General features: G+C 45.5%; 1 protein-coding gene across 3 annotated transcripts in view; it reads left to right on the forward strand.

Annotated features, from left to right (window-relative positions):
- KCNMB3 (potassium calcium-activated channel subfamily M regulatory beta subunit 3) overlaps nucleotides 1–27,537 on the forward strand; it is an 86,137-nt gene that overhangs the window by 45,468 nt on the left and 13,132 nt on the right. For 2 of the 3 annotated variants that reach the window (XM_077487932.1, XM_077487934.1), the window contains exon 2: nucleotides 11,360–11,560. In XM_077487932.1, coding sequence (XP_077344058.1) covers nucleotides 11,360–11,560 — 201 coding nt within the window. The remainder of the gene's footprint in view (nucleotides 1–11,359; nucleotides 11,561–27,537) is intronic. The other variant, XM_077487933.1, reaches the window with a different exon arrangement.

The following is a 27,537-nucleotide window of genomic DNA, read 5'->3' on the forward strand; positions in this document are numbered from 1 at the left end:
TTTATGTTTTTGTACTTATAAATCTCTTCCATTAAGGTTTTAATATTTTCAGCCCGCATTTTTTTCCTTTTGGCCCCTAGAGCTATCAGGATTCCCCTGATGTATGCTTTATGTGCCTCCCATAGTATTTGACCTCCTACCTCTGTCAATTCGTTTATTGCAAAGTACTGATCGATTTCGCTACTTATTTTAGCCTTACCTTCTTCATCGCGTATCAAATCTTCATTAATCCGCCATGAAGCGGGCCTAACGCAGTTTCCGGGGATATTTAATTTAATTTTCACTGGGGCGTGGTCCGAAAGGGTAATCACCCCCATCTCGGCCACAACCACACAATCCAATATACCATGATCAATAAAAATGTAGTCAATGCGGGAGTATGTTCCGTGGACTGGGGAGTAGAATGAGTAATCTAGGGCCTTTGGGTTCAAAATCCTCCAGGCATCTACCAGTTGGTTAATGTGTACATTTTTCTCGAATTTTTTTAACTGTTCGTTTCTGACCCTCTGTGTCCCAGACGTACTGTCCACACCCGGATTCAAACAAAAATGTATATTACCCATCACATGGCCCTTTTTAAATTCCATCAAAATTCTTAGTAATGTATTTACATATCTAATGGGGTTACTATTAGGAGCGTAGATATTAGCCAATGTGCAATTCATATGGTCTAATTTCTCTTTTAGAAACAGATCTCCCTTCCGCATCACTCATTTTTTCTTCTAGTTGAAACCTTGTTTTTCTCGAGAAGCCAAATGCCACTCCTCTGCTTCTCGTGGATATCGTGTCGCTATAGTACCAAGTCGGAAAATGCCTGGAATATAGTCTAATGTTTGATGCCAGGGAGATGTGTGTCTCTTGCAGTGTGACAACATCTGCGTCATATCTTTTTAACTCAGCCAGGATCTTGTGCCTTTTTGTTGGCGTGTTCAATCCTTTTTACATTGTAAGTAATGAAAGTAGTTCCAGCGATTTAAAACTTTACTCTTTTTTTCCATTCTCCCGTTTCCTTTCCTTTCCCTTCCCCACATTATTCGGTTGCGGCAATTTCCATTCATGTCCCAATATTTTCCTAGATTGCAGGGGTGTTGTGCGGCCAGTCCCTTCCTCTCTTTTCCCTCCCTCCCTCCTTCCCCCCCTCCCATCCAACCTCCCTCTCCCCCCACTCCCTGTGGTCTGTTCTCGACTCTTGATTGGGTGATGGTTTTATACTCCCATACCATCCTCCCAATCTACTTGTTTCGGTGTCTTGAGCTACCAAACCAGCGCCTCTACTCATTCCCCCCATTTTGGGAGGAATGAGTAGGCCCCTGTCCTGACTCCCCTTTTGATCTCCCATGTCTTCTTAACTAGCCTCCCCCCCCCCCATCAGCCAAAACCGCCCGGCTGCTAACTGGGATGTTCTCCTTTGTTAAACCAGCCCGGGAGATCCGGTATATGCAAGTCGAGCTTACTACAAAAGTCCACCAAATCTTCCTGGCATCTAAGCCTTGCCGCGCTACCGTCTTTAACTCCCATTAGGCATGCCGGAAACCCCCAGTTGTATTTCACATTCCGTGCTCTCATTTCTGCCAACAGAGGTTGCAGTAATCGCCGCCTAGCTAACGTCTCGGCCGCTATGTCCGCGAAGACCTGCACTTCGATTCCATTATATTGCAGGGGGCTCATCCCTCTTAACTTTTTCCATAGCACAGCTTTTTCTTCAAAGAAGGTGAATCTCACGATTATGTCGTGAGGTCTTTCAGTACCTAGAGATCTTACCCTGCCAATTCTATGTATCCTGTCAATTCTTGGGGCTTCTTCTATCTCGTCACTCCAACACTGGGAAAATATAGTTTCAAATATTTTTTTTAAGTCTTCACCTTTTACCTCCGGGACCGACCTGATCCTTATGTTTTTTCTTCTACTCCAGTTCTCATGGTCTTCCAATTTGTACATCATTTCCCTCTGCGTTTACTTTAGTTGTTCCATCATTTTACTTAACTTGTGGGCCTGTTGTTCCAGCCGATTCTCGGTGGCCTCTACTCTCACTAGTAGACCAGCCAGATCGTGCCGTAGCCCTTTAATGTCTGTTTTAATCGCATTTTCCAGTCTCCGCAACATCACAAGCATTTCCCCTTTTGTAGGTGGAAGGTCCTCCAATCTTGGTTCATCGACTTTACTACTTTCCATTTCACTATCTGTTAGCTCTGCACTAGATTGATGTGCTCTCCCCTCTTTATGTCTTTCGGAAACCTTTTTTCTTTTCCAAGACCGGCTGCTGTTTCTTCTCTGTTCCAGGATTTTTAGGGCTGACTCCTTGAGTCATATATTGTTGGATCGTGCTATCCATTATTTTCTCCTTCAGAGGTTTTGGGGCTCCACTTTTAGTGGATTTATTCGATGTTCAACCCAGCTCCCTATTTTAAGTCCCCACCTCCTTTTATAAATCTACGGTTGTTTGCTTTCTCTGGATTATTACACAGGACGGCCCCACACGCACAGTCAATGCCTCTTCATCCCACATGTACAATACCTCTCCCCGGAACTAATGTAAGAATCATTTCAAGTTTTACTTCTGGAAGGGGGTGTCACATTACGTGTCAGGGGCTATTCACAGTTCACCTCAGTCGCAGCAAGGAGGTAGTGACTTCCTATCCTATGGTGCGACCTTGTCCTGAGAATAGCTGTCTGAGGCGCAGCCATCACCGCTTTGATAAACAGGCCTGTCCACGCTAATTGATGGTTTCAATACAGCACAGCCTTATCTAATATTACATAAAGCGCACTTAATGCAGCAGTTGCAGCCTCTTAAGTTCCTGAGCCGTATGTGACTTGGATTTGCCTGCCTCCATCCTTTGAACGTCACACGGCTTCTCACGGTGGAATGTTCTCCGAAGACTGACTTTCCTGTACAGTGGGGATCAAAAGTTTGGGCACCCCAGGTAAAAATGTGTATTAATGTGCATAACGAAGCCAAGGAAAGATGGAAAATCTCCAAATGGCATCAAATTACAGATTAGACATTCTTATAATATGTCAAAAAAGTTAGATTTTATTTCCATCATTTACACTTTCAAAATTACAGAAACAAAAAAATGGCGTCTGCAAAAGTTTGGGCACCTTGCAGAATTTATAGCATGCACTGCCCCCTTTGCAAAGCTGAGATCTGCCAGTGTCATGGATTGTTCTCAATCATCATCTGGGAAGACTAGGTGATGTCAATCTCAAAGGTTTTAAATGGCCAGACTCATCTGACCTTGCCCCAACAATCAGCACCATGGGTTCTTCTAAGCAGTTGTCTAGAAAACTGAAACTGAAAATAGTTGACGCTCACAAAGCTGGAGAAGGCTATAAGAAGATAGCAAAGCGTTTTCAGATGTCAATATCCTCTGTTCGGAATGTAATTAAGAGTCATCAGGAACAGTGGAAGTTAAAGCAAGATCTGGAAGACCAAGAAAAATATCAGACAGAACAGCTCGCAGGATTGTGAGAAAAGCAATTCAAAACCCACGTTTGACTGCACGATCCCTCCAGAAAGATCTGGCAGACACTGGAGTTGTGGTACACTATTCCACTATAAAGAGATACTTTCACAAATATGGTCCTCATGGAAGAGTCATCAGAAGAAAACCTCTTCTATGTCCTCACCACAAAAATCAGCGTTTGAACTTTGCAAATGAACATATAGACAAGCCTGAGGCATTTTGGAAACAAGTTCTGTGGACCAATGAGGTTAAAATAGAACTTTTTGGCCAGAATGAGCAAAGGTACGTTTAGAGAAGAAAGGGCACAGAATTTAATGAAAAGAACCTCTGTCCAACTGTTAAGCATGGGGGTGGATCAATCATGCTTTGGGGTTGTATTGCATCCAGTGGCACAGGGAACATTTCACGAGTAGAAGTAAAAATGGATTCAATAAAATTTCAGCAAATTTTGGATGGCAACTTGATGCCATCTGTGGAAAAGCTGAAGTTAAAGAGAGGATGGCTTCTACAAATGGATAATGATCCTAAACATACCTCAAAATCCACGATGGATTACATCAAGAGTCGTAAACTGAAGGTTTTGCCATGGCCTTCACAATCTCCTGACCTCAACATTATTGAAAATCTATGGATAGACCTTAAAAGAGCAGTGCGTGACAGACAGCCCAGAATTCTCAAAGAACTGGAACACTTTTGTAAGGAAGAATGGGCAAAGATACCTCAAACAAGAATTGAAAGACTCTTGGCTGGCTACAAAAAGTGTTTACAAGCTGTGATACTTGCCAAAGGGGGCAGTACAAGATATTAACTCTGCAGGGTGCCCAAACTTTTGCAGACGCCTTTTTTTGTTTTCTGTCATTTTGAAAGTGTAAATGATGGAAATAAAATCTAACTTTTTTTGACATATTATAAGATTGTCTAATCTGTAATTTGATGCCATTTGGAGATTTTTCCATCTTTCCTTGGCTTCGTTATGCACATTAATACACATTTTTACCTGGGGTGCCCAAACTTTTGATCCCCACTGTATATACCTCTACTATAATATGGTCCTTTTCCATGTCCGAGGTTATAGTCAGGTCCTCCGCTTACTTAATAGGAAAATACACCGTGGATATGCACTCAAACAGTTTCCACCCAGCAAAACCAGAAGGGACTTCAGACCATAGTATCCCTGAACCGATCCTGTGAATTTGCCTCAATTGCGTTTAAACCAATGTGGGTGAGTATTATAAACAAATCTTATCACAGATAGCCTTTCTGAATGTTATCACCAGAATATAACACTCCCCAATGTGAGGACAATCATGATCAGCCCCAGGGCTGGTTAAATTCCTATGATTACACACCTTGCAGATGGGACGTATTCCCTTGCATATGCCACGGCAACCACTTACAGGGCTTTCTACACTGTTCCAGGACCTGTGTCTTTCCCAGCAAGCTTTCAATTCAGCGTGGCCCTTTTAGAGGTTAATATTACACAGTATATTACCCACAGAGTTCATCTGAGATGATATATTCCTGTTGATATCAAAACTCCAACTCAAACAAGGGTAAATTAGTTCCCATTCAGGATATTAAAGATGTTCTCCCAGTCCAAGTTCTCTTTAAGCCACTACTTTCCACCCAGAAGATTGCTATGTACATAGATGGGATAGTCCCAGCGCAGCAAACACCTTGTTTAAAAACTCAGGCACTTTAACCAATAATTGTTACCCTCCTTTAGTGTGTTCCTCCGAGTTTTCAGCAGCTCCGTACGGTCCTGCAAAAGTTTCCAGCACTCGTTATGAAGGAGGGAGAAGGGGAAGAGAGAGCCGAAGGGGGGGGGATTCGGCCGGCCCAGGACCTTCAATCCTTTCCCTCCCCGTGGTCGGCTTGGATACCGGGGGCTCCAGGTCCACGTGCCATCGCGCTGCGGCTCAGGGCGAATCGCACATCAATCCCGGATGGGGCTTCGGTCGGTGCCTCATACTCCTCCAGCCACCGCACTGCTTCCTCCATCCCGTCCGCGGCACGGAAAGCGCCGGCTAGCCCCTCCCCTCGGGTGGACGCTCCGTCTCACATCCTGCCTGCCTCCTAACTAATTCTAATGTCGCCCTCTAATTCAGAATGTATTATAACTCTTAGCCCTTCCTATGAGACCCTCTTATTGAAAATTTAGTATATACCTCTTAGTACTTACAATAACAACCTGTCTTTCAGATTGTACTATATGCCCCCTGGTCCTTCCAATGGCATCCTCTAATTCAAATGTCTGTACATACCTCCTAGCCCTTCCAATGATACCCTCTTATTCAGAATTTAGCATTTACCAGAATTTAGCAATTTCCAATGCTATTCTTAAATTTTTTTCCCCAGAGTTTCCAATAATGAAGATACAGTGCCTTGAAAAAAGTATTCATATCCCTTGAAATTTTCCACATTTTGTCATTTTACAACCAAAAACGTAAATATATTTTATGGGATGGACCAACACAAAGTGGCACATAATTGTAAAGTGGAAGGAAAAAGATAGATGGTTTTAACAATGTTTTACAAATCAATATATGAAAAGTATGGCATGCATTTGTCAATACTTTGCAGAATCAGAATCACCTTTCGCTGCAATTACAGCTGCAAGTCTTTTTGGATATGTCTCCAACAGCTTTGCACATCTAGAGAGTGACATTTTTTTGCCCATTCTTTGCAAAATAGCTAAGGTTCTGTCAGATTGGATGGCGAGCGTCTGTGAACAGCAATTTTCAAGTCTTGCCACAGATTCTCAATTGGATTTAGGTCATGAATATTCTTTGATCTAAACCATTCCATTGTATCTCTGGCTGTATGTTTAGGGTCGTTGTCCTGCTGGAAGGTGAACCTCTGCCCCAAACGCAAGTCTTTTGCAGATTCTAACAGGTTTTGTAAGACTGCCCTGTATTTGGCTCCATCCATCTTCCCATCAACTCTGACCATCTTCCCTGTCCCTGCTGAAAAATAAAAGCATCCCCACAACATGATGCAGCCACCACCATGTTTCATGGTGGGAATGGTGTGTTCAGGGTGATGTGAAGTGTTAGTTTTCCTCCACACATAGCCTTTTGCTTTTAGGCCAAAAAGTTCAATTTTGGTCTCATCTAAACAGAGCACCTTCTTCCATATGTTTGCTGTGTCCCCCCACATGGCTTCTCACAAACTGCAAATGGGACTTCTTATGTCTTTCTTTGAACAATGGCTTTCTTCTTGCCACTCTTCAATAAAAGGTTAGATTTGTGAAGTGCATGATATCATGTGGACAGATTCTCCCATCTGAGCTGTGGATCTCTGCAGCTCCTCCAGAGTTACCATGGGCCTCTTGGCTGCTTCTCCGATTAATGCTTACCTTTAGGTGGACGGCCATGTCTTGGTAGGTTTGCAGTTGTGACATACTCTTTCCATTTTCAAATGATGGATTGAACAGGTTCGTGAGATGTTCAAAGCTTGGGATATTGTTTTATAACCTAACCCTGTTTAAACTTCTCCACAACTTTATCCCTGATCTGTCTGGTGCTTCCTGATGCTGTTTGTTCACTAAGGTTCTCTAACAAACCTCTGAGGGCTTCACAGAACAGCTGTATTTATACTGAGATTAAATAACACACAGGTGGACTCTATTTACTAATTAGGTAACTTCTGAAGGCAATGCGTTCCACTAGATCAGGGGTTGGCAGTGCACTTGATGAATTCTTGTGGACCCAGCCCGCGCATATTTTAACCCCTTCACACCAACCATATGCAAATATGTAGCCTCAGCTTGAAGGGGTTGTACCGGGTTAATGCATGCAGCTGCATGCGTCCGTTTTTTTTTTTTAGAGCTGGCGGTTGGCTTTCTTGGGATAACAACCAATGCAGCCAAGAAGCCATTCAACTGTTATCCCAAGCAGCGGGAGGGTATGCCGCCCCTTTCTGCCACATTCCACGGGTTGCACAGGCTCTCCCATCCCCCCGGGAGGCCCGAGCGGGCAGCCGGCACTTCCGCCGGCTGGCCGGAGACCCAGAATCAGCATTGAATGGGTCTCGGATCTAGTAACCCGGAAGCAATGTCATGACATCAATTGCGGTTTCCAGACGACTTAAAGGCACCAGATTATTAAAACTCACAGTATTCAAAACAGACAAACTTGGCGTTTTGAATGCTTTTAAGTGCAAAGGAGAGACTTGGAATCTTATAGACCCCAGATCCCTCCATAAAGAGTACTTGTCACTGCCTATTACATTCACAAAGGATGTTTACATTCCTTCTGACAGCAATAAAAGTGATTGGGGGGTGCTGTGTAATATGCAGGAGGGGCTGTGTAATGTAAAGGGGTCCAAATGTGTAGGGGCTGTTTAATGAAAAGGAGGCCAGAGGTGCATTTATTAGCAGTAAATGTGGCCCTCCATGCATTCACATACATTGAATCCGGCCCTCAAGTGCAAAAAGGTTGCTGACCCCTGCACTAGATTTTAGTTAGGGGGTATGAGAGTAAAGGGGGCTGAATACAAATGCCACACTTTTCAGATATTTGTAAAAAAAAAATTAAAACACGTCATTTTCCCTCCACTTCACAATTATGTGCCACTTTGTGCTGGTCTAGCATATAAAATCCCCAAAAAATACATTTACGTTTTTGGTTGTAACATGACAAAATGTGGAAAATGTCAAAGGGTATGAATACTTTTTCAAGGCACTTGAAACGAGTGATAAGATAATATAAAATTTGGAACAAACACTAAGGCCGCGTACACACGGGCGGATTGTCTGCCCAACTAAGTTCGTCAGACAATCCGACAGACAATCCGTTCAAAATTTGCATGAACGGACTTGACCACACACGATGAGCAGACAGTCCGCTGAAAGCGTGCGTGATGACGTGTACATCACGTACGACGGGACTAGAAAAACGACATCCTATACACTGCAATGCAACCTTCGGCCGTGTAAATCCTTTCTGAGCATGCGCCATACTTAGTCCGTCCAACTTGCCTACACACGAGCGGATTGTCCGCTGAAACCAAGTTTGGACGGACAAAACCAAGTTTGAACGGACTGTCTTACGGAAATTCCGTAAGACTTTGTTCGTCAGATTGTCCGCTGAAAAAGTCCGCTGAAGCCCACACACGAGCGGATTGTCCGCTGAAACACGGTTCAGCAGACTAAGTTGGACAGACAATCCGCCCGTGTGTACGCGGCCTAAGGCCTCATAATGCATTGATGTATGCTTACTAAGACTGTGGTATAGACTTCCTAGCCCTAACAATGACACCCCATTATTCAGATTTTAGTATGTTTCGCCTAGTCTTGCCTAAGGCACCTTCTTATTCTGCATATAGTCTGCATCTCCTACCCCTTCCAATGACACTCTTATTCAAAATGTGGTATATATACCGTACCTCCCAGCTTTACAAACACCACTACAAGCTGCAGGAGAATCTGTGCTGCAATCCAGTATGCATACGTTTTTACAAAAGTGTAACCAATTAGCTGTAAGCCTGTGCACTTTCATAAAATACGAAATGTACTTTGATAGACAAATGTATCAGCTGATACGATTTGACATAAGAACAGCCAAGATAAAGGCTAAAATTAGATCCATACAACTAAAGGCCCAGTTTTCATGACCTTGAATGCGTTCACGCCAGTAGACATTGTGTAGAGGTGTGAATTTCTTTTAAAGAATTTATGATGTGGTAAAAAAATACCCAGTCTCTGCAAATGACAGTATCTATATCCATAAAAGATTAACCAGTAATATGACACATTTTATAGTTACTCAACAGTGTACAAACTGTGCCTGATATGTGATCGTCAAGGAGGACAAAGGTCCAAATTAAAATAGAGTTCTTGGTATCAAGCATTGCTTGTTGTAAAAAAAGAAATGTCTGCCAGAAAGAATAAGTCCATTTGTACAAATTGGAACATTATCAATATAATATATAATAGTTAATTTCACAATTTCCACCTATTATTAATATATTTATAGGGATTTATTTACGCCGTTTACTTTGCAAGGGAATTTTCCACAGAGCATACTGAATGGGGTGAAGCTTTGTTGACTTCCATCATTCAATCATTTGCAAGAAAAAATTCAGATTTATTTTTCCTTACAGGCCAACTGGGTATTCGTTGCAAATTGAAATTTCATCACATTGACTAGGCTCTAGGAAAAATTAATTAGCAAAATGAATAGCCTAGCTGCCTTTAGAAACTCTATAGTTGAGTGAGTGAAATGAGTGAGTGAAATATTTGTATAGCGCACAACGTGAACTAAATTGCCTCAAGGCGCTGCGAAGAGCTTAGTTGTCCATCTTCTAAAAGAGGAAGGTCTTGAGTTTTTTCCTAAAGGCCTGGTGGTTTTCTTCCAGGCTGATGTTGGTTGGTAGAGCGTTCCATAGATGTGGTCCTTGGACAGCACATCTCCGATCCCCCTTTGATTTGTACCGGGATTTGGGAACGAGGAGGAGGTTTTTGTTAGATGATTGAAGACTGCGGTTTGGTGTGTAGCGATTTATTTTCTCAATTAGGTATTGAGGAGCGTCTCTATGCACCCATTTGTGGGTGAGGCAGAGGGTCTTGAATGTGATCCCATTCTTTATGGTTAGCCAATGTAGGTTCCTCAAGGAAGGGGAGATTGATTCCCAGGGTTTTTTTTCCTGTTATCAGCCTTGCCGCCGTGTTTTGGATAAGTTGTAATCACGCAAGTTGATATTGGGGTAATCCTATGTAAAGTGAGTTTGTGTAGTCAAGTCGTGAATTAATGACTGTTCCAACTACCACTGCTTTGTCATTCTTTTTAATAAAAGGGATGAGTCTGCGTAGCAGGCTTAGCAGATGGTGAGAACCACTGACTACTGCTCCTATTTGTGCATCCATGGACATTTGTGAGTCAAAAATGACCCCGAGACTCTTGGCCTTGGTCTTTGGGAGATGGTCTGCCCAAAGATGGCGGGTGGTATCCAGGAGGTCTCGGTTCAGGAATTATGGTTTGAGTGTAGGATAAGAAGCTCCGTTTTTGATTTGTTGAGTTTGAGGGAGTTAGAGGTCATCCAGTCTTCTATTAAAGTGATACGGAAGTAAAGTTGCGTGTCCTCAGCATACGAGTGGAAGCAGAGGTCTGAAAATCTGATGGATTTGGAAGAGTGGGCGGATGTATATGTTGAAGAGGACTGGCGACAAGCGACTGCACGGGATTCAGAGGAGAATTCTTCTAGTTTTACTGTCTGTGAACGATTTCACTGACTTTTTAGCTGCAAGTTGGATTTATTTAGATATGTAGCATGTGTAGTTTGGGAAGTTTGGGAAGATCAATAACTCTAGGGTGTGGCATCTTGTGTGGGAATTCCTAATAATTACTATATATGACAGGACCCCGGAATCATTATTTGACATTCTATTGCACAATATCACTACAAAACTAGTACTATCATATTTAAAAATCTTTTATAGCAATCTGATAGAATTATGCAAACTGTTTTCTCCATAAATGATAACAGATGCTATTGCTTTCTAAAAAAAATAATTACTGGTATACGATCAGACTGCACTAGGCTCCTGGTTCTGCTGTGTCCTCAGCAGTGTGGTCTGCTATAGCTATGGGTAACTCCTTAATGGCAGGCATATTTTACTTAAATGGCCCAGTAGCAACATACAGTCAAATGAGACTGTAAGCCAGGCCTTCTCGTCCACATTAGTGCCTGACTTCACAAATGTGCTTCTGGAGGAATGGTCAAACATTCCCATAGACACACTCCTAAACCTTGTGGACAGCACAGATGTTTTGCCTTTCATTTCTATTTTAAATATTTTAAACTAAATGGATTGTTTTACAAGGTGAGAGGTTATATATACTTTAATTCAAACATGTGCATATGATAACGGGATTCTCTGCTATTTTAAGGGAAGCCTTTTCTCCAGTATCCGGCAAGGAGAAGAGGAAAGAGAGTGGCAGCGATGGGGTGAAGACATCTGATAAGATGAAGAAGCAAGTGTCCAATGCTGGTGAAGACAGAGCAATGCTGTTGGGGTTCACCATGATGGGCCTTTCAGTAATGATGTTCTTTTTATTGGGGATTGCAATACTGAAACCATTCATGCTCAAGTAAGTACCAGATAAAAAAAATTTAGGGGTCATTGCTAGAGGTCAAAAAGCCTCAAGGTACCACATTAAATTCAATTTTACAGCAAGTGTGCTTACTAGCATTGCCAGTGAAAAAAAAAAAAAAAATCAAGTTAAGCTCGTTTTCCAATAGTCTTTCAGGACAGCACTGAGAGATCATGGCCCCCCCCAAAACAGGAAATGCCTCATAATCCAAAGCTTTAATAGGAGGCCTCCACCCAGCTTGCCTTCATTGTTTGAAGAGAACCTCCAGACCCAGCTGAAACATATAAGCAACAGTAATGTCATAGTATACACCAAAACAAAGGGCATGATATTACTGTCGTGAAAGACTATTGGAAAACAAGTTACTGGCAAGTCTAACTTGAATTTTCCCAAAATGTCTTTCAGGACAGCATCCAAGAGGATAATCAAGACTTACCCCATAAGGGTGGGACAATAGCCTGTGAGACCTTCCTTTCGAAAGCTTGATTGCCAGCTGTCAGAACGGGCAAAGGTCGTCTGATTCATCCACAAAGCTGCTTTACAAATCTGTTTGGGGGTGGCGCCAGCTTTCTCTGCCCAACTCACCACCGAAGCTTTTGTAGAATGAGCCAGAATACTAACTAGACTCTTGAACTGAAAAAGAATAGGCATCGGTAATAGCCATTTTCAACCACCTGGCAATGGTTCCCCTGGAAGCTTGCCTTCCTTTCTTACTACTAGCATATAAAACAAATAATGAGCCTGAACGCTTAATATTCTTAGTGGTTTTGAGGTAGGCCTGCTCTCTTAACATCCAAAAGTATGGAATTCTTCTTCCTTCTTTCCCAATGGATTAGTGCAAAATGTAGGAAGTATAATCTCCTGAACTCAATTTTGGACCGAAACGATCTTCGGTAAAAAATCAGGGTCTGTTTTGAGAACAATAGAAAAAAAAACGGCTTCCTGATTGACAAGGCTTGAAGCTCACTAATCCTTCTACTGTCGTTATAGCCACTAAAAAAAGGTTTTAATGTAATGTAAAGGTTTTAATGTAATCAGTCTCAGGGAGGCTAAATCAATAGGCTCAAAGAATTCCCTGGTCAGAACCTGTAGAACAACAGATAAGTCCCACTAATTACTATTGGTCTGGACTGGGTAAGGGCCTTGAAGAATCTAATCACTAAAGCCCCATACACACTATCAGATTTTCCGCTGAGTTTTTCCTTCAGATTTACCAAAATCATATAATATGATGTCAAACCTTTGGAGTTTCAATGTGTATACAATCAAACAGGCCCTTGCACCACATGGTTTTGGTAAATCTGAAGGAAAAACTCATCAGAAAATCTGATAGTGTGTATGAGACATACAGGTTCTGATTAGTGATGGACGAACTTCCGACGGGACGTTTCGCGAACGCGGACCGCGAACGCAGTCGATAGTTCGCAAACCGCAACGTTCGCGGCGGGCCCCATTGACTTCAATGGGAGGCGAACTTTGCAAACCTCCAGGTCAAATTTGCAGCCACAAAATAATTACATGGCCAATGACATAACACATGTATGAGGTGAATCTGGGATCGACAACTACAAGCATTCTTTTATTATATGGGAAATTGTTGTGACAATTCAGGACTGTGGAGCGCATGAAGGCAATGGAGGAGAGGGAAGGTCAGGGTAGGCAAAGAAGAGGGTGCAGGAGATGATCATCAGCAGCGTGACATACAGCAATGACACCTGCACCGTGATAGAGTGATCTGACACCAGCACCGTGATAGAGAGCACTGACATCAGCAGCGTGACATAAAGCACTAACACCAGCACCGTGATATACAGCACTGACAGCAGCACCGTGATAGAGAGCACTGACATCAGCAGCGTGACATACAGCAATGACACCAGCACCGTGATAGAGTGATCTGACACCAGCACCGTGATAGAGTGATCTGACACCAGCACCGTGATAGAGAGCACTGACATCAGCAGCGTGACAAAGCACTCACACCAGCACCGTGATATACAGCACTGACACCTGCACCGTAAGCAGCCCCAGGAGGAAGTCAGCATAGCACAGGGATGGTGGGAGCCCCTCATAATGAGCATAGCACAGGGATGGTGGGAGCCCCTCATAATGAGCACAGCACAGGGATGGTGGGAGCCCCTCATAATATGCACAGCAGAGGTACAGACCCAGGAGGAAGTCAGCACAGCACAGGGATGGTGGGAGCCCCTCATATTAAGCAGCCCCAGGAGGATGTCAGCATAGCACAGGGATGGTGGGAGCCCCTCATAATAAGCAGCCCCAGGAGGAAGTCAGCACAGCACAGGGATGGTGGGAGCCCCTCATAATGTGAGGTAGTTAACACTGTCGTGAGCTAGGCGAGTACGCTTATCGGTCAAGATCCCCCCTGCTGCGCTGAACGTCCTTTCGGACAGGACACTGGATGAGGGGCAAGCCAACAGTTCGATTGCAAATTGAGCAAGCTCTGGCCAGAGGTCAAGCCTGCCCACCCAGTAGTCCAGGGGTTCATCACTCCTCAGAGCGTCCACATCGGCCGTTAACCCGATGTAGTCGGACACCTGACGGTCTAGGCGTTCCCTGATGCTGGATCCGGATGACACCTGTCGATGGGTCGGCTGAAAGAATGACCTCATATCCGAAGTCACCAACACATCTTCAAACCGGCCTCTTCTTGCAGGCGCTGTTGGATTGGTACCCGCAACTCCTTCTCTGGGAGTGGGAATTGCTCCTCTGCCAGCGCACGCAAAAGCAGAATGCAGCATTTCTCGAAGCAAGGCCTGGAAGTGCTCCATTCTGACAGCCCTCTGTGATGGCGGTAACATTTCCGCTATTTTGTGTTTGTACCGGGGGTCTAAGTACGTTGCCACCCAGTACTGGTCCTTGACCCTTATGCTTTTTATACAGGGGTCCCTATTAAAACACTGGAGCATGAAGGCCCCCATTTGCACTAAAGTGGAAGCGGTGTGGTGGCCTGGCTCCTGCTCATCATCCAGGATAATGTTGTCCTCTTCATTCTCCTCTCCCCATCCACGCACAACAACAGGGATCCCAGAAAGGTTTAAAGCATGCTCTTCTTGCTCCTCCTCATCCGCCCCGGCACCATCCTCCTCTGACTCCTCTTCAGACTCCTGTTGTTGACTTGTCTTAGATAGAGTAGCCCCCCCTGGGAATTCATCCAGCATTGCGACTTCCTCATCTTCCCGCTCCTGCTCCTCCACAGCTTGATCAATGACACGACGCAATGCACGCTCCATAAAGAAGGCATAAGGTACCATGTCACTGATGGCGCCATGGCTGTGACTGACCAGTTTGGTGATCTCCTCAAATGGCCGCAGAAGTCTGCATGCGTCGCGCATGAGCAGCCACTGGCGCGGTGAAAAAACCCCCAGCTCCCCAGAACCTGTTCTGCCGCAGAGTTCATACAGGTAGACGTTAACTGCACGTTTCTGCTGGAGCAGCCTATCAAGCATATAGAAGGTTGAGTTCCATCGCGTCGGGCAATCGCAAATAAGACGTCTGACCAGCAGATTGGGTCACTGCTGAATGTCAGCAAGGCGAGCCATGGCCGTGTAAGATCTTCCGAAATGGGCTGAGATTTTCCTTGCCTGCGGCAAGATGTCCTGGACTCCAGAGTATTTGACAACGAATCGCTGCACGACCAAGTTTAAGACGTGTGCCATGCATGGCACATGCGTAATTTTGCCCTGTTTCAATGCGCTAAGCAGATTGGCACCGTTGTCACACACCACTTTACCAACTGTCAAATTGAGCGGTGTTAGCCACTGATCTGCCTGTGAACGCAAAGCTGAAAGGAGTGCCGGGCCAGTGTGGCTCTTGGCTTCCAGGCACAACAGATGCAGCACGGCATGGCAACGTCTCACCTGGCATGTCGAATAGGTTCTGGGGAGCTTGGGCGGCGCAGCGGAAGAGACGCTAGCAGCGGAAAAGGAGGAGTCAGCCGAGGAGGTGAGGGAGGAGGATGGAGTAGGAGGAGGAGGAGGAGAAGAAGAGCCAGGCCTGCATGCAATCCGTGGTGGTAAAACCAAATCTACACGGGTGCCACGGGTTACATGCTTGACGGCCGTCAGAAGGTTCACCCAGTGGGCAGTAAAAGTGATATATCTTCCCTGCCCGTGTTTGCTAGACCACGTGTCTGTGGTCAGATGTATCTTGGCACCGACACTGTGTGCCAGAGATGCATTCACTTGCTGCTGAACATGGCCATATAGCTCTGGGAGGCCCTTCTCTGAGAAATACTTCCTTCCTGGGACCTTCAATTGTGGTGTTCCAATGGCCACAAATTTTCGAAAGGCCTCTGAGTCCACCAGTTTATATGGCAGTAGTTGGCGGGCTATCAGTTCTGACAAGCCAGCCCTCAACCGTTGGGCAAGAGGGTTATCCGGCGTCAGCAGCGGACACGTTAAAAAAAGCCCACACTGCGGAGCCATGTGCCGGTGTCCTGGGAGCGCCAGATGTGACCGTACATGGTCGATGACTCGCTCCTGCTACATTTGCAGTCTGCTTTGTCCCTCCTGTGCAATGCAAGTTATTCCTGCTTCTCCTTCCTATCTGCTGGTCCATATCTTCCTCTGAACTCCCCTCCTCTTCCTCTCTTGTGGGCACCCACGTGACATCACTAGACACGTCATCATCGACGTCACCTTCCCCACCACTATAAGTAGAGATCTCGGAGTAGGCAGCAACACCGGGGACCAACCTCCTCCTTGGGCTGATCTGGCTACTGTCATCAGACTGCTGAGTAGCGGTTGTTGCTACCTCCTCTTCCTGATCCAATACCAAGAGTGGCTGCGCATCAGAAATGTCTTGATATGAATCGGAAAATAATTCCTGTGACTCAAGCAGAAGGTATGTGGTGGTGGTGGTGTTGTTGGTGGTAGTGTCTTTGGGGGTGCACATAGCAGAGAGTGAAGAAGAGGGTGCAGATCTAGAGGATGAGGAGGGTGCAGAAGAGTAAGGCTGAGTGAGCCACTCAACCAAGTCTGGTGCATCCTTTAAAGTAATTGAACGCACCTTCTGTAACTTCCCACTTTGGCTCAAGCCTGTTGCTCCTGCCCTACCCCTACCACCCCTGCGGAAGGGCCTGCCTCTTCCTCTGCCTGTCACTTTTTAAATGGCCCTGTGACAAAACTCCGTCCCTATACTGATAAAGGACTGCAGCTGTATAGGGCAGCAGTCAGCAGTAGTGCACCTCAACCCTATGTATTGTGGACCTATACCAGTCCTTAAGGAATAGCAGACTGTACCTCACTCAACCCTATGTACTGTAGCACCCTAGACCTTACCAGTCCTTACAAGGACCTTTGTGGAACAAGTAAGTTGTGAATTATTAGCAGACTGTACCTCAGTCCCTATACTGATAAAGGACTACTGCAGCAGAAGGGCAGCAGTCAAGTATAATATTCTTTCTATATTTGGAAGAAAGAATATTATACGTGTACAAGCCTATTACCATACCAGTCCTGAAAAGAACCTCTGTGGACCTAATAGTAACAGCTACTGATTAAACTGACTGTCCCTCACTGCCTCACACACAGCTTCATGCCTGTCCCTATTTAACCACTTCAGGACCGCCGTATTGCCATTGTACGTCAGCACAATGGCACAGGCAGGCACAATCACGTACATCTACGTGATTGCCTTCCAGCGGGTGGGGGGTCCGATCGGACCCCCTCCCGCTGTTTACGGCGGTCCGATTCGGTCCAGGAGCGCTCCGTGATGAGGGGATGGCCGTTGGTTTTCGGCCACCCCCTCTGGATCGCTCCTGGCCAATGAGAAGCTTCCTCCCCTGTGTATTGTTTACACAGGAAGGAGGAAGTGATGTCATTCTCCTCGGGGCGGTCTTTTTGACCGGACTACGAGGAGAAGACTAAAAGTAAGTGTGCACCAACACTACACTGACATGTAGGTACACACAGGCACACAAACCCCCCCCCGATCGCCCCCCGATCCCCCCTCCCCCCCCAGTCACAGTGTCACTGATTGCATTGATCATTTCTTTACTGATCAATGCATTCAGTGTCAGTTGTGACAGTAAAAACTGTCAGGACAGTTAGTGTTAGGTCCAGGGTAGCCCCCTATCACCCCCCAATAAAGATTTAACCCCCTGATTGCCCCTAGAGTTAACCCTTTCACCCCCTTTTGCCAGTGTCACTAAGCGATCATTTTTCTGATCGCTGCATGTGTCGCTAGGTAGCTAGTTATTTTTTTAGGTTCACCGCCAGGTTTTTATATCGCTAGGTACCCCGATATACTACCCAATAATGTTTTTAACCCCCTGATTGCCGCTAGTTAACCCTTTCACCCCCTTTTGCCAGTGTCACTAAGCGATAGTTTTTCTGATCGCTGCATTAGTGTCGCTACAGTCGCTAGGTAGCTAGTTATTTTTTTAGGTTCACCGCCAGGTTTTTATAGCGCTAGGTACCCCGATATACTACCCAATAATGGTTTTAACCCCCTGATTGCCGCTAGTTAACCCTTTCACCCCCTTTTGCCAGTGTCACTAAGCGATCATTTTTCTGATCGCTGCATGTGTCGCTAGGTAGCTAGTTATTTTTTTAGGTTCACCGCCAGGTTTTTATATCGCTAGGTACCCCGATATACTACCCAATAATGGTTTTAACCCCCTGATTGCCGCTAGCTAACCCTTTCACCCCCTTTTGCCAGTGTCACTAAGCGATCGTTTTTCTGATCGCTGCATTAGTGTCGCTACAGTCGCTAGGTAGCTAGTTATTTTTTTAGGTTCACCGCCAGGTTTTTATAGCGCTAGGTACCCCGATATACTACCCAATAATGGTTTTAACCCCCTGATTGCTGCTAGTTAACCCTTTCACCCCCTTTCACCAGCGATCACAGTATAAGTGTCACTGGTGACGCTGGTTAGCCAGTTAGTTATTTAGGTTCCCCGTCAGGTTTTTATATAGCGCCAGGGACCCCCATATACTACCTAATAAAAATTTGAACCCCCTGATTGCCCCTAGTTAACCCTTTCACCACTGATCACCGTATAAGTGTTACGGGTGACTCTGGTTAGTTTGTTTTTTATAGCATTTTATATTCAAATCCGGAAGGCAGTGCTTGGTTTTCGGGGTCCCGTACGTGGCTAGGCTCCCAAAAAGTCCCCCACATGTGGTATCCCCGTACTCGGGAGAAGCAGCAGAATTTATTTTGGGGTGTAATTTGACTTCTGCCCATAGCATGTGTGAGCAATATATCATTTAGTGACAACTTTGTGCAAAAAAAAAAATTTTTGTAATATTCCCGCAACTTTTGGCAAAATATAAAATATTCCATGGACTCAACATGCCTCTCAGTAAATAGCTTGGGGTGTCTACTTTCCAAAATGGGGTAATTTTGGGGGGTTTTGTGCTATTTTGGCATTTTATGGCCTTCGAAACTGTGATAGGTAGTGAGGAGTTAAATCAAAAATTTGCACCCTTAGAAATCCTGAAGGTGGTGATTGGATTTCGGACTGCCGTGCGCGACTAGACTCCCAAAAAGTCCCACACATGTGGTATCCCCGTACTCGGGAGAAGCAGCAGAATGTATTTTGGGGTGTCATTTCACATATTCCCATAGCATGTGTGAGCAATATATCATTTAGTGACAACTTGGTGCAAAAAAAAAAAAGTTTGTAATATTCCCGCAACTTGTGGCAAAATATAAAATATTCCATGGACTCAACATGCCTCTCAGTAAATAGCTTGGGGTGTCTACTTTCCAAAATGGGGTAATTTTGGGGGGTTTTGTGCTATTTTGGCATTTTATGGCCTTCGAAACTGTGATAGGTAGTGAGGAGTTAAATCAAAAATTTGCACCCTTAGAAATCCTGAAGGTGGTGATTGGTTTTCGGGGTGCCGTGCGCGACTAGACTCCCAAAAAGTCCCACACATGTGGTATCCCCATACTCGGGAGAAGTAGCGGAATATATTTTGGGGTGCAATTCCACATATAACCATGGCATGTGTGAGCAATATATCATTTAGTGACAACTTTTTGTAAAAAAATTTTTTTATTTTTTTTGTCATTATTCAATCCCTTAGGACAAAAAAAATAAATATTCAATGGGCTCAACATACCCATCAGCAATTTCCTTGGGGTGTCTACTTTCCAAAATGGGGTCATTTGGGGGGGATTTGTACTGCCCTGCCATTTTAGCACCTCAAGAAATGAGATCGGCAGTCATAAATTAAAAGCTGTGTAAATTCCAGAAAATGTACTCTAGTTTGTAGACGCTATAACTTTTGCGCAAACCAAAAAATATACGCTTATTGACATTTTTTTTACTAAAGACATGTGGCTGAATAAATTTTGCCCTCAATGTATGACTAAAATTTAGTTTATTCGATTTTTCTTATAACAAAAAGAAGAAAATATCTTTTTTTTTCAAAATTTTCGCTCTTTTTCCATTTATAATCGCAAAAAAAAAAAATCGCAGAGGCAATCAAATACCATCAAAAGAAAGCTCTATTTGTGGGAAGAAAAGGACGCAAATTTCGTTTGGGTGCAATATTGCATGACCGCGCAATTACCAGTTAAAGCAGCGCAGTGCGAAATTGCAAAAAGACCTCTGGTCCTTAAGGTGTTTATTGGTCCGGAGCTGAAGTGGTTAAACTGACAAAACAGAGGCTGCTGGAACAATAACTTGAATAGCACTTTTGTGGACCTAATAGTAACAGCTAATGATTAAACTGACTGTCCCTGCAGCACACAGTGTACTGTCCCTCTCTCTACACTGACAAGAGACAGGCTGCTGCAACAATCAGTAGCACAGCAGTGCCTCAAACCTATATCCTGAACTACACCTATACCAGTCCTGAAAAGAACTTTTGTGGACCAAATAGCTAGCGATTTGGGTCACTGCAATCTCTCCCTGCTCCACACAGCAACCTCTCCCTATAGTGACAGAAGAAAGAATGTAAAATGGCCGCCGGATCGGGTCTATTTATAAGTTAGGGGGAATGTCCAAGTGTCCATGTGCTGTAATGTCTCAATTGGCTGTCCTGTACCCCATGATGGATGTGTCATCATAGGTCAAAGTTCTTTTACACAGTAAACACGGAAGTCCGCCGGGCGAACGGCGTCAATAGTCCGCCGATCGGGCGGACGGCGAACAGCCGAAATTCGCCGCGAAACGCCCGCCGGGCGAACCGTTCGACCATCCCTAGTTCTGATGAAAAACACCCCCAGCATGGGAACCTAGACTTTAAGGGTACTGACTGCCAAACTTATCGGCTCCCTCTTACAGGAACACCAGGACATAAGAAATATCCTCCAAGGGCTGGCTGGACATAGTGCACCAGGAGTTGAAAACTTTCCAGACCTTTGAATAAATTGTTCTGGTAACACTCTACTGGATAGGAGGGTAGCAACTAACATATCCGAAAATCCCTTCTATCTCAAAAGCTGCTCTTCAGAAGCCAGGTTGTGAGCTTTAGTTTTGCTACCTTCTGGTGGAAGAGAGGGCCCTGTATCAGCAGGTCCTGTCTCAACAGAAGGTGCCAATACAGTTTGGCTGCATCTGGACAAGGGATGAAAACCAAGCTCTCTTCAAAAGGTTTTTGGTATGCGAAAGTGGAAACTATCCGAAATCTTCTGTAACCTACTAGTGTGCGATTTAGCACTTTGCGATTTAGGATAAGACAGCACTTTGAGTGTTTCTCAATAAGGGATACCTGTGAGTAGAAACCCTGGAAAAACGTTCTTGTAGGGACTGGAACAATGACTCTCTGTGATCTCAGTTCCTGAATTAGGAACTTCATGGCAAGTCACCAAAAACCTTGGTTGTTTTGTGAATTCGATCATATAACCCTGGAAGAGTATGTTTAAAATAAACTGGTTTTGAGTAATACTTCTCTGCTGCAGAAGAAGACTAGACTCCTGGAGCCTTCCCCGGTCTGGGAGGAAGGAGTCACTGCGATTTTTTGGAAATCGCAGGAGGATTGAGGAGCACTCCACTCCTACCTTTCGGTTTCTGGAAGAACCATGGCTTCCTTTTTGCCTAAGTTTTATCTTCCTGCTGCCCTTTCTGGGGATGAAAAAATGCCTGCTTGCCTGTGTGTTAATTTTCTTTACTGGAAACTATTTCTTTTTATCAGCTGTACGGTCAAAAATGGATTCTAGTTCCGCCCCAAATAGCAAATCCCCTGCAAAGGGAATGACACACAACCTGTTCTTTGATACTGCATTGCCGGGCCAAGTTTATAGCCATAAGGCCCTCCTAGCAGAGTTTGCCAACGCTGTGGACCTAGCCGACATATGTATGGACTCTGCTGAAGCATCCGCAATGTATGCCACTGCTGCAGATAAGGTTGTAAAGGAGTCCAGAATCTCTTGTTTCAGGGAATCCGCTGTAATATGGGATTTCATCTGATTAACCCAGTGCTCTAGATTCCTAGAAATGTTGCCATTGCCGGTTTCATATTGTTCGTGAACTGCCAGGCTTTTTTAAAGAAATAGGTCCATCCTCTTATCCATAGGCTCAATTAGAGTGCCCATATCTTCAAAAGTGAGGTCAGTTGACTTCGAAATCTGTGAGAAGGCAGAATCCAGCTTTGGAACTTTTTTTCAGATGGAGTCAGGGTCTTCCTCAAAAAGGGAACCTTCTTTTGTGGGCCCGAGAAAAATAGGATTTTTGTACTTGCCGTAAAATCCTTTTCTCTGAAGTTCACTGACTGACACAGCTCCATTAATCTTGACCGTAGGGTTATTACGCCACCTTCAGGAGAGGACTAGGCAGAACATGTAATACATGTAAAGAAACAGCCTGCTTCCTGCAGCTCAGTACGTCAACAAGCAGTATAACGTAAACCAATAGGAGGAGAGGGTGCTGTGTCAGTCAGTCAGTCAGTGAACTTCAGAGAAAAGGATTTTTACGGTGAGTACAAAAATCCTATTTTCTCTTTTGTTCACTGACTGACAGCTCCATTAATCTTGACTGTAGGGACGTCCCCAAGCAGTGTCATAACGAGGTGTGGAAACAGCAATAAAACTTCCCCTGCAACCAATGGTGCTCCCTAACAGGGGAGTCACCATCTTAACCAACTGCATCAGAACTTTACGGTCAACAAATGCAACAGTGCATTATACTCAAAATTAACTGTTTCTTTAAAACAGAGGAAAGAGTGCAGACGTGCCACATTACACGGCTACCTGCAAAACTTTGTGGCCAAAGCAGGCATTTGAAGATGCACTTATATCCACTTTGTAGAATTTGGTAAAAGTATCAATGGACGACCAAGTCGCCACCTTACACACTTGAGTGACTGACGCTTGATGTCAGAAAGCCCAAAAGGTTACAATTGCCCTGGTGCAATGGGCCGTGACAGGAAAGGGGGGCACCTGCCCCTTCAAGGCGTAGGCCTGTACCACAATCTGTCTGATCCACCTGGAAATGGTGGCCAACGAGACCGCAATAGCTTTTTTTGGACCAGATACCGAAACAAACAGAGTCTGACTTATGAAAGGGAGCCGTGGCAGACAAATATACTCTTAGAACTCGGACCACATCCAGGGAATGAAGGGCCACCTCCTTAGGATGTGTCAGTTTAGGACACAGAGATGGTAACACAAGGTCTTCATTGATGCGAAAAGCCAAAACCACCCTCGGCAGAAAAGAAGGTTGTGGATGCAACACCACCTTATCCTTATGGATAACCAGATAGGGCGACTTGCAAGACAAGGCCGCCAGTTCCAAAACCCTCCTGGCCGATGTAATGGCCACTAGGAAGACCATTTTCAGAGAAAGAGTCAACAAGGGAATTTTTCCCTGATGTTCTCAAACAACGTTTTTTAAAATGCCGATAGCACCAGGTTCAGATCCCACTGGGGCAAAGGTGGGCGCACCGGAGGGACTACATGCCAGACCCCTTGAATAAAAGTGCTCACTAGAGAGTGGAACACCAGGGGTCATTCGAAATAAAACAGCCAAGGTTGATATTTGTCCCTTAATGGTGCTTAAAGCCAATTTCTGGTCTACTCCTCGCTGTAGAAACAGCAGGATCCTGGAAACGGAATAGGTGCGCAGATGCCACCCTTTCTCTTCACACATGGAGCTGTAGGCCTTCCAGGTATGATAGTATATCTTCCGAGAAGATGATTTCTGTGCCCTCAACATAGTTGAAATCACAGAGTCCGTCAGGCCCCGGTTCCTTAGCACCTGGCTCTTAACAGCCATGCTGTTAAAACCAGCGATGGTAAAGCAGGATGGAGAATCGAACCTTGACACAGAAGGTCCTCTCATAACGGTAGTTGCCAGGGAGCGTCCGCAACCAGGCGTACTAGGTCGGCGTACCAGGTCGGCGTACCAGGGACGCCGAGGCCAATCTGGGGCAATCAGTATTACTGGAATCCCCTTGGCCTCCACTCTGCGGAGCAGACGTGGTAGCAGTTTTAGTGCAGGAATGGCGTAGATCAGTCGGTACTGACCCCACGGAGCCACCAGCGCATCTGACGCGTCTGCCCAAGGATCTCTTGTCCTGGATACGAATCTCGGCACCTTCCGATTGAGACGGGAAGCCAGGAGATCCATGTCTGGCGTGCCCCACCACAGGCAGTGTGGCCTGAACACCTCCGAATACAGCGCCCATTCTCCTGGGTCCAACATCTGGCAACTTAGGTAGTCCGCCTGTAGGTTTTCTATTCCCGGGATGTAAATGGCAGACAAAGCCAGTACATGTCACTCTGCCCACTGAAGGATGTGAACGACTTCCCGTGCTGCAGCCGAGCGTCTTGTTCCTCCTTGATGGTTGACATATGCCACTGCCGTGGTGTTGTCTGACTGGATCCTGATCGGATGCCCTCTTAGTCTCGTCGACCATGTGGAGAGGCATAGCCTGATCACTCGGAGCTGGAGCACATTGATCGGCAACTTGGATTCCTCCCCCGACCAGAGGCCCTGGGTCAACTGTACTCCCAGTTCTCCTCCCCAGCCGATCAGACTGGCGTCCGTTATGATCACTGTCCAATGCAGAGGTAGGAATGACTTCCCGGACAGAAGTGCTGAGGATCTCAGCCACCAGAGCAGGGAGTCCCTGACGGACTGGCTCACCCGAATCTGCCAATCCAGGGATAACGGAGATTTGTCCCATTTTGTCAATATCTCCTTCTGCAAAACTCTGATGTGAAACTGGGCGTACGGTAAAGTCTCGAAGTAGGCCACCATGAGGCCCAGGACTCGCATACAGAAACGCAGCGGCGACTACCTACAGTTTGTCTGAAGGGAGAAAAACTCCCGCTTCCACAGAGCTTGAGCTCTGAGTCGGTATAAGCACAGACTTTTTGAGGTTCAACAGCCACCCAAATTCCTGCAGGGTTTGCATGGTGATCGCCACATCCTCCTTTAATTCTGAGGCGGAAGATCGTCTAGGTAACCTACGATTGCGATCCCGCATTGTCACAACAACGCCAAAATTGGAGCCAATACCTTGGTCAAGACCTGGGGTGCTGATGCCAAGCGAAAAGGGAGCACCACAAACTGCTGTGTGGGCTTCCCCTATTGCAAATCGCAGAAACCTCTGATGCCTGAGGTATGTGGGTATGAGCAGTTACGCATCCTGGATGTCCAAAGACGCCAGGGAGTCCCCTTGATGGAGTGCAGCGACTACTGAGCGAACTGATTCCATTCTGAACCTCTGTACTTTTACAAAGCAATTGAGGTCTTTCATGTCCAAGATTGGACGTACCCCTTCCTTTTTGGGGACTCCAAACAGATTGGAGTAGAACCCCTGGAACCTTTCCAATTCCGAAACAGGCACTATCACCCCCAGGCTTAGGAGGTCCCTTACTGCCCCCAATAAGGCCTCCTGACAAGCTGGGAGTAAGGGTATGCTGGAAGGGAAGAATCTGTTTGGTAGCCAAAAGAGAAACTATCTTGTAGCCAGAGGAAATTAGTTTGCAGACCCATTGGCCAGACAGCCAAGAGGCCCACCGGGCTGCAAACTCCTGAAGGCGACCCCCCACCCGAGAGACAGGTGGGGCAAACCTTCATGCGGTAGCACTTTTGCTCGCAGGCTTGTTAGGCTTGCAGTTCCAGGGACGCTTTTGTCCCTCAGCGGTCATCCTGTCGAACTGGAAGCGTTTAGCAGAAGTCCCGGACGGATGAAAAAGCCTCTTTTGGCAGACTTCTGGCCTTTGGGAGCAAGGTACTCTTCCCACCTGTGACATTCTTAATAATGTCCTCCAACGAGGCTCCAAAGAGCTGCTCACCAAGGAAGGGGAGAACAGTCAAGTTTTTTTTGGATGCCTGGTCCACAGACCAACATTTTAGCCAAATCAGGCGCCGCAGCACCACTGCTGACATTGAAGCCCTGGAAAGCAAAGGAAGCGTATCCAGGGCCGCGGCCACCCTGGCAATGAACATTTCAAGGACCGTCGACAAAGCGCCCCAGGGCAGTGCACTGTTTGCAGATGAGCCGGTTGCAATTGCAGGGAGTTCTGGGGAAGAAACACCAGTTTCTGAAGCCATGCTGACACTCCCTGTCTGCCACCCTTGGGGACTTGGGACATGTGTACAATCCCACCCTCCTAGCTGCTGCAGACTGAGGGGCCCCCACTGCAGGACTCACCACCCCGACCATGTGCTGCGCCATTCAGTTACAGGTGTCTGCGTCCAGTATTAGCTCCCAGGTGTCCTGAGCAAAAAACCTTGCTGTTCTGAGCAGCAGAAACCAGCGCTGAGGATAAAAACCACGCTGGGCTACAACAAAATGGCCGCCGGCCGCCCTGTATAAGGGACATAATCACAAAGAAAATGGCTGCCGAGCTACAGGAAAATGGCTCCTGACCATGCTTTCCACTGAGGCACACCAAAAATGGCCGACAAACAACTGTACACAGTGAAAGGACAGAGAAAATAATGGCAGAACAGCGCTATGCCGATCAGCACATGTAGACCTCCCGACACTCAGGGACACAGATACCCAGTGCAGCCCCCAATCTTTTTTTTTTAATTAATTGATTTTTATTGAAGAAACATACAAAAAACATGGTTTTCCAGTTATAAAAAAAATATGTATAACAGCAGGGAATGCCAGATTAACCTTTAGCAAAAGAAAAAACATTACATAATGTCAAAAACACAACCATGATTAACACGTTAGTTATCCCTAATAAATTACAAAATTAGCCCCTTCTCCCCCCCCATAACCCTGTTCTTCGAACACATGCTGGAGGATCCAATCAAAGCTCTTTAACTAGTCAGTAACGGAGCGGCGAGGCAATTCAGGAGCAAGAACAAGAATCATCCCAATAGCCTCCCAGGCCCTATCCGGCTTAGGCCAGGGAAAATACAACCTAGGTCCCGCCCTATACTAGCTCGACTAAAGGATAGCCAATATCATGCAACCATGGATTCCAAAGCAACTTAAATTTTTTAAGATTATTTTGTCTAATGTACATTGCCCGTTCACACCAGATTATGGAGTTTATGGCTTTTGTCCACGCTTGCAGTACTGGAGGGCTTTTTGCTTGCCAGTTCAGCGCAATCAAGCGTCTAGCCTGGTACAGACATCTAAATATGGATATTTTTGTTACAGCAGAGATTCTATCCATTTCCATAATCCCTAATAAGCAAGTTCTAGCTTCGGGTTCCAAGGTGGTATTAAAAATCCTATTGATACTGCGTACAATTTCTATCCAATAGCGGTATAGTTTTGGGCACTTCCATACCATGTGAATTAGGTCCCCTGGCGCTCCGCATCTAGGGCACTCACCATTAAACTTACTACTTATCCGCTCCATTTTTTTAGGGGTATAGTATGCCCTATATAAAAAGAGCTTATGCGACATGCGCTGCGATGGGGAGATAGACACCAGGTTCCCCTGTGCTAGGATCTCGTCCCATTGTTCCTGCCCAATTGGACCCAAGTCTTCCTCCCATCTCTTCCTACACTTATCCGGACCCTCTCCATTCAAGACTTTGTCCTTAAGTTTTGTATATAGGGTAGAAATCTGACCCT

Source organism: Lithobates pipiens, unplaced genomic scaffold (genome assembly GCF_037356315.1).
Source record: "Lithobates pipiens isolate NorthernLeopardFrog02 unplaced genomic scaffold, aLitPip1_a1.2 Scaffold_18, whole genome shotgun sequence".
NCBI classification, from domain to species: Eukaryota; Metazoa; Chordata; class Amphibia; order Anura; family Ranidae; genus Lithobates; species Lithobates pipiens.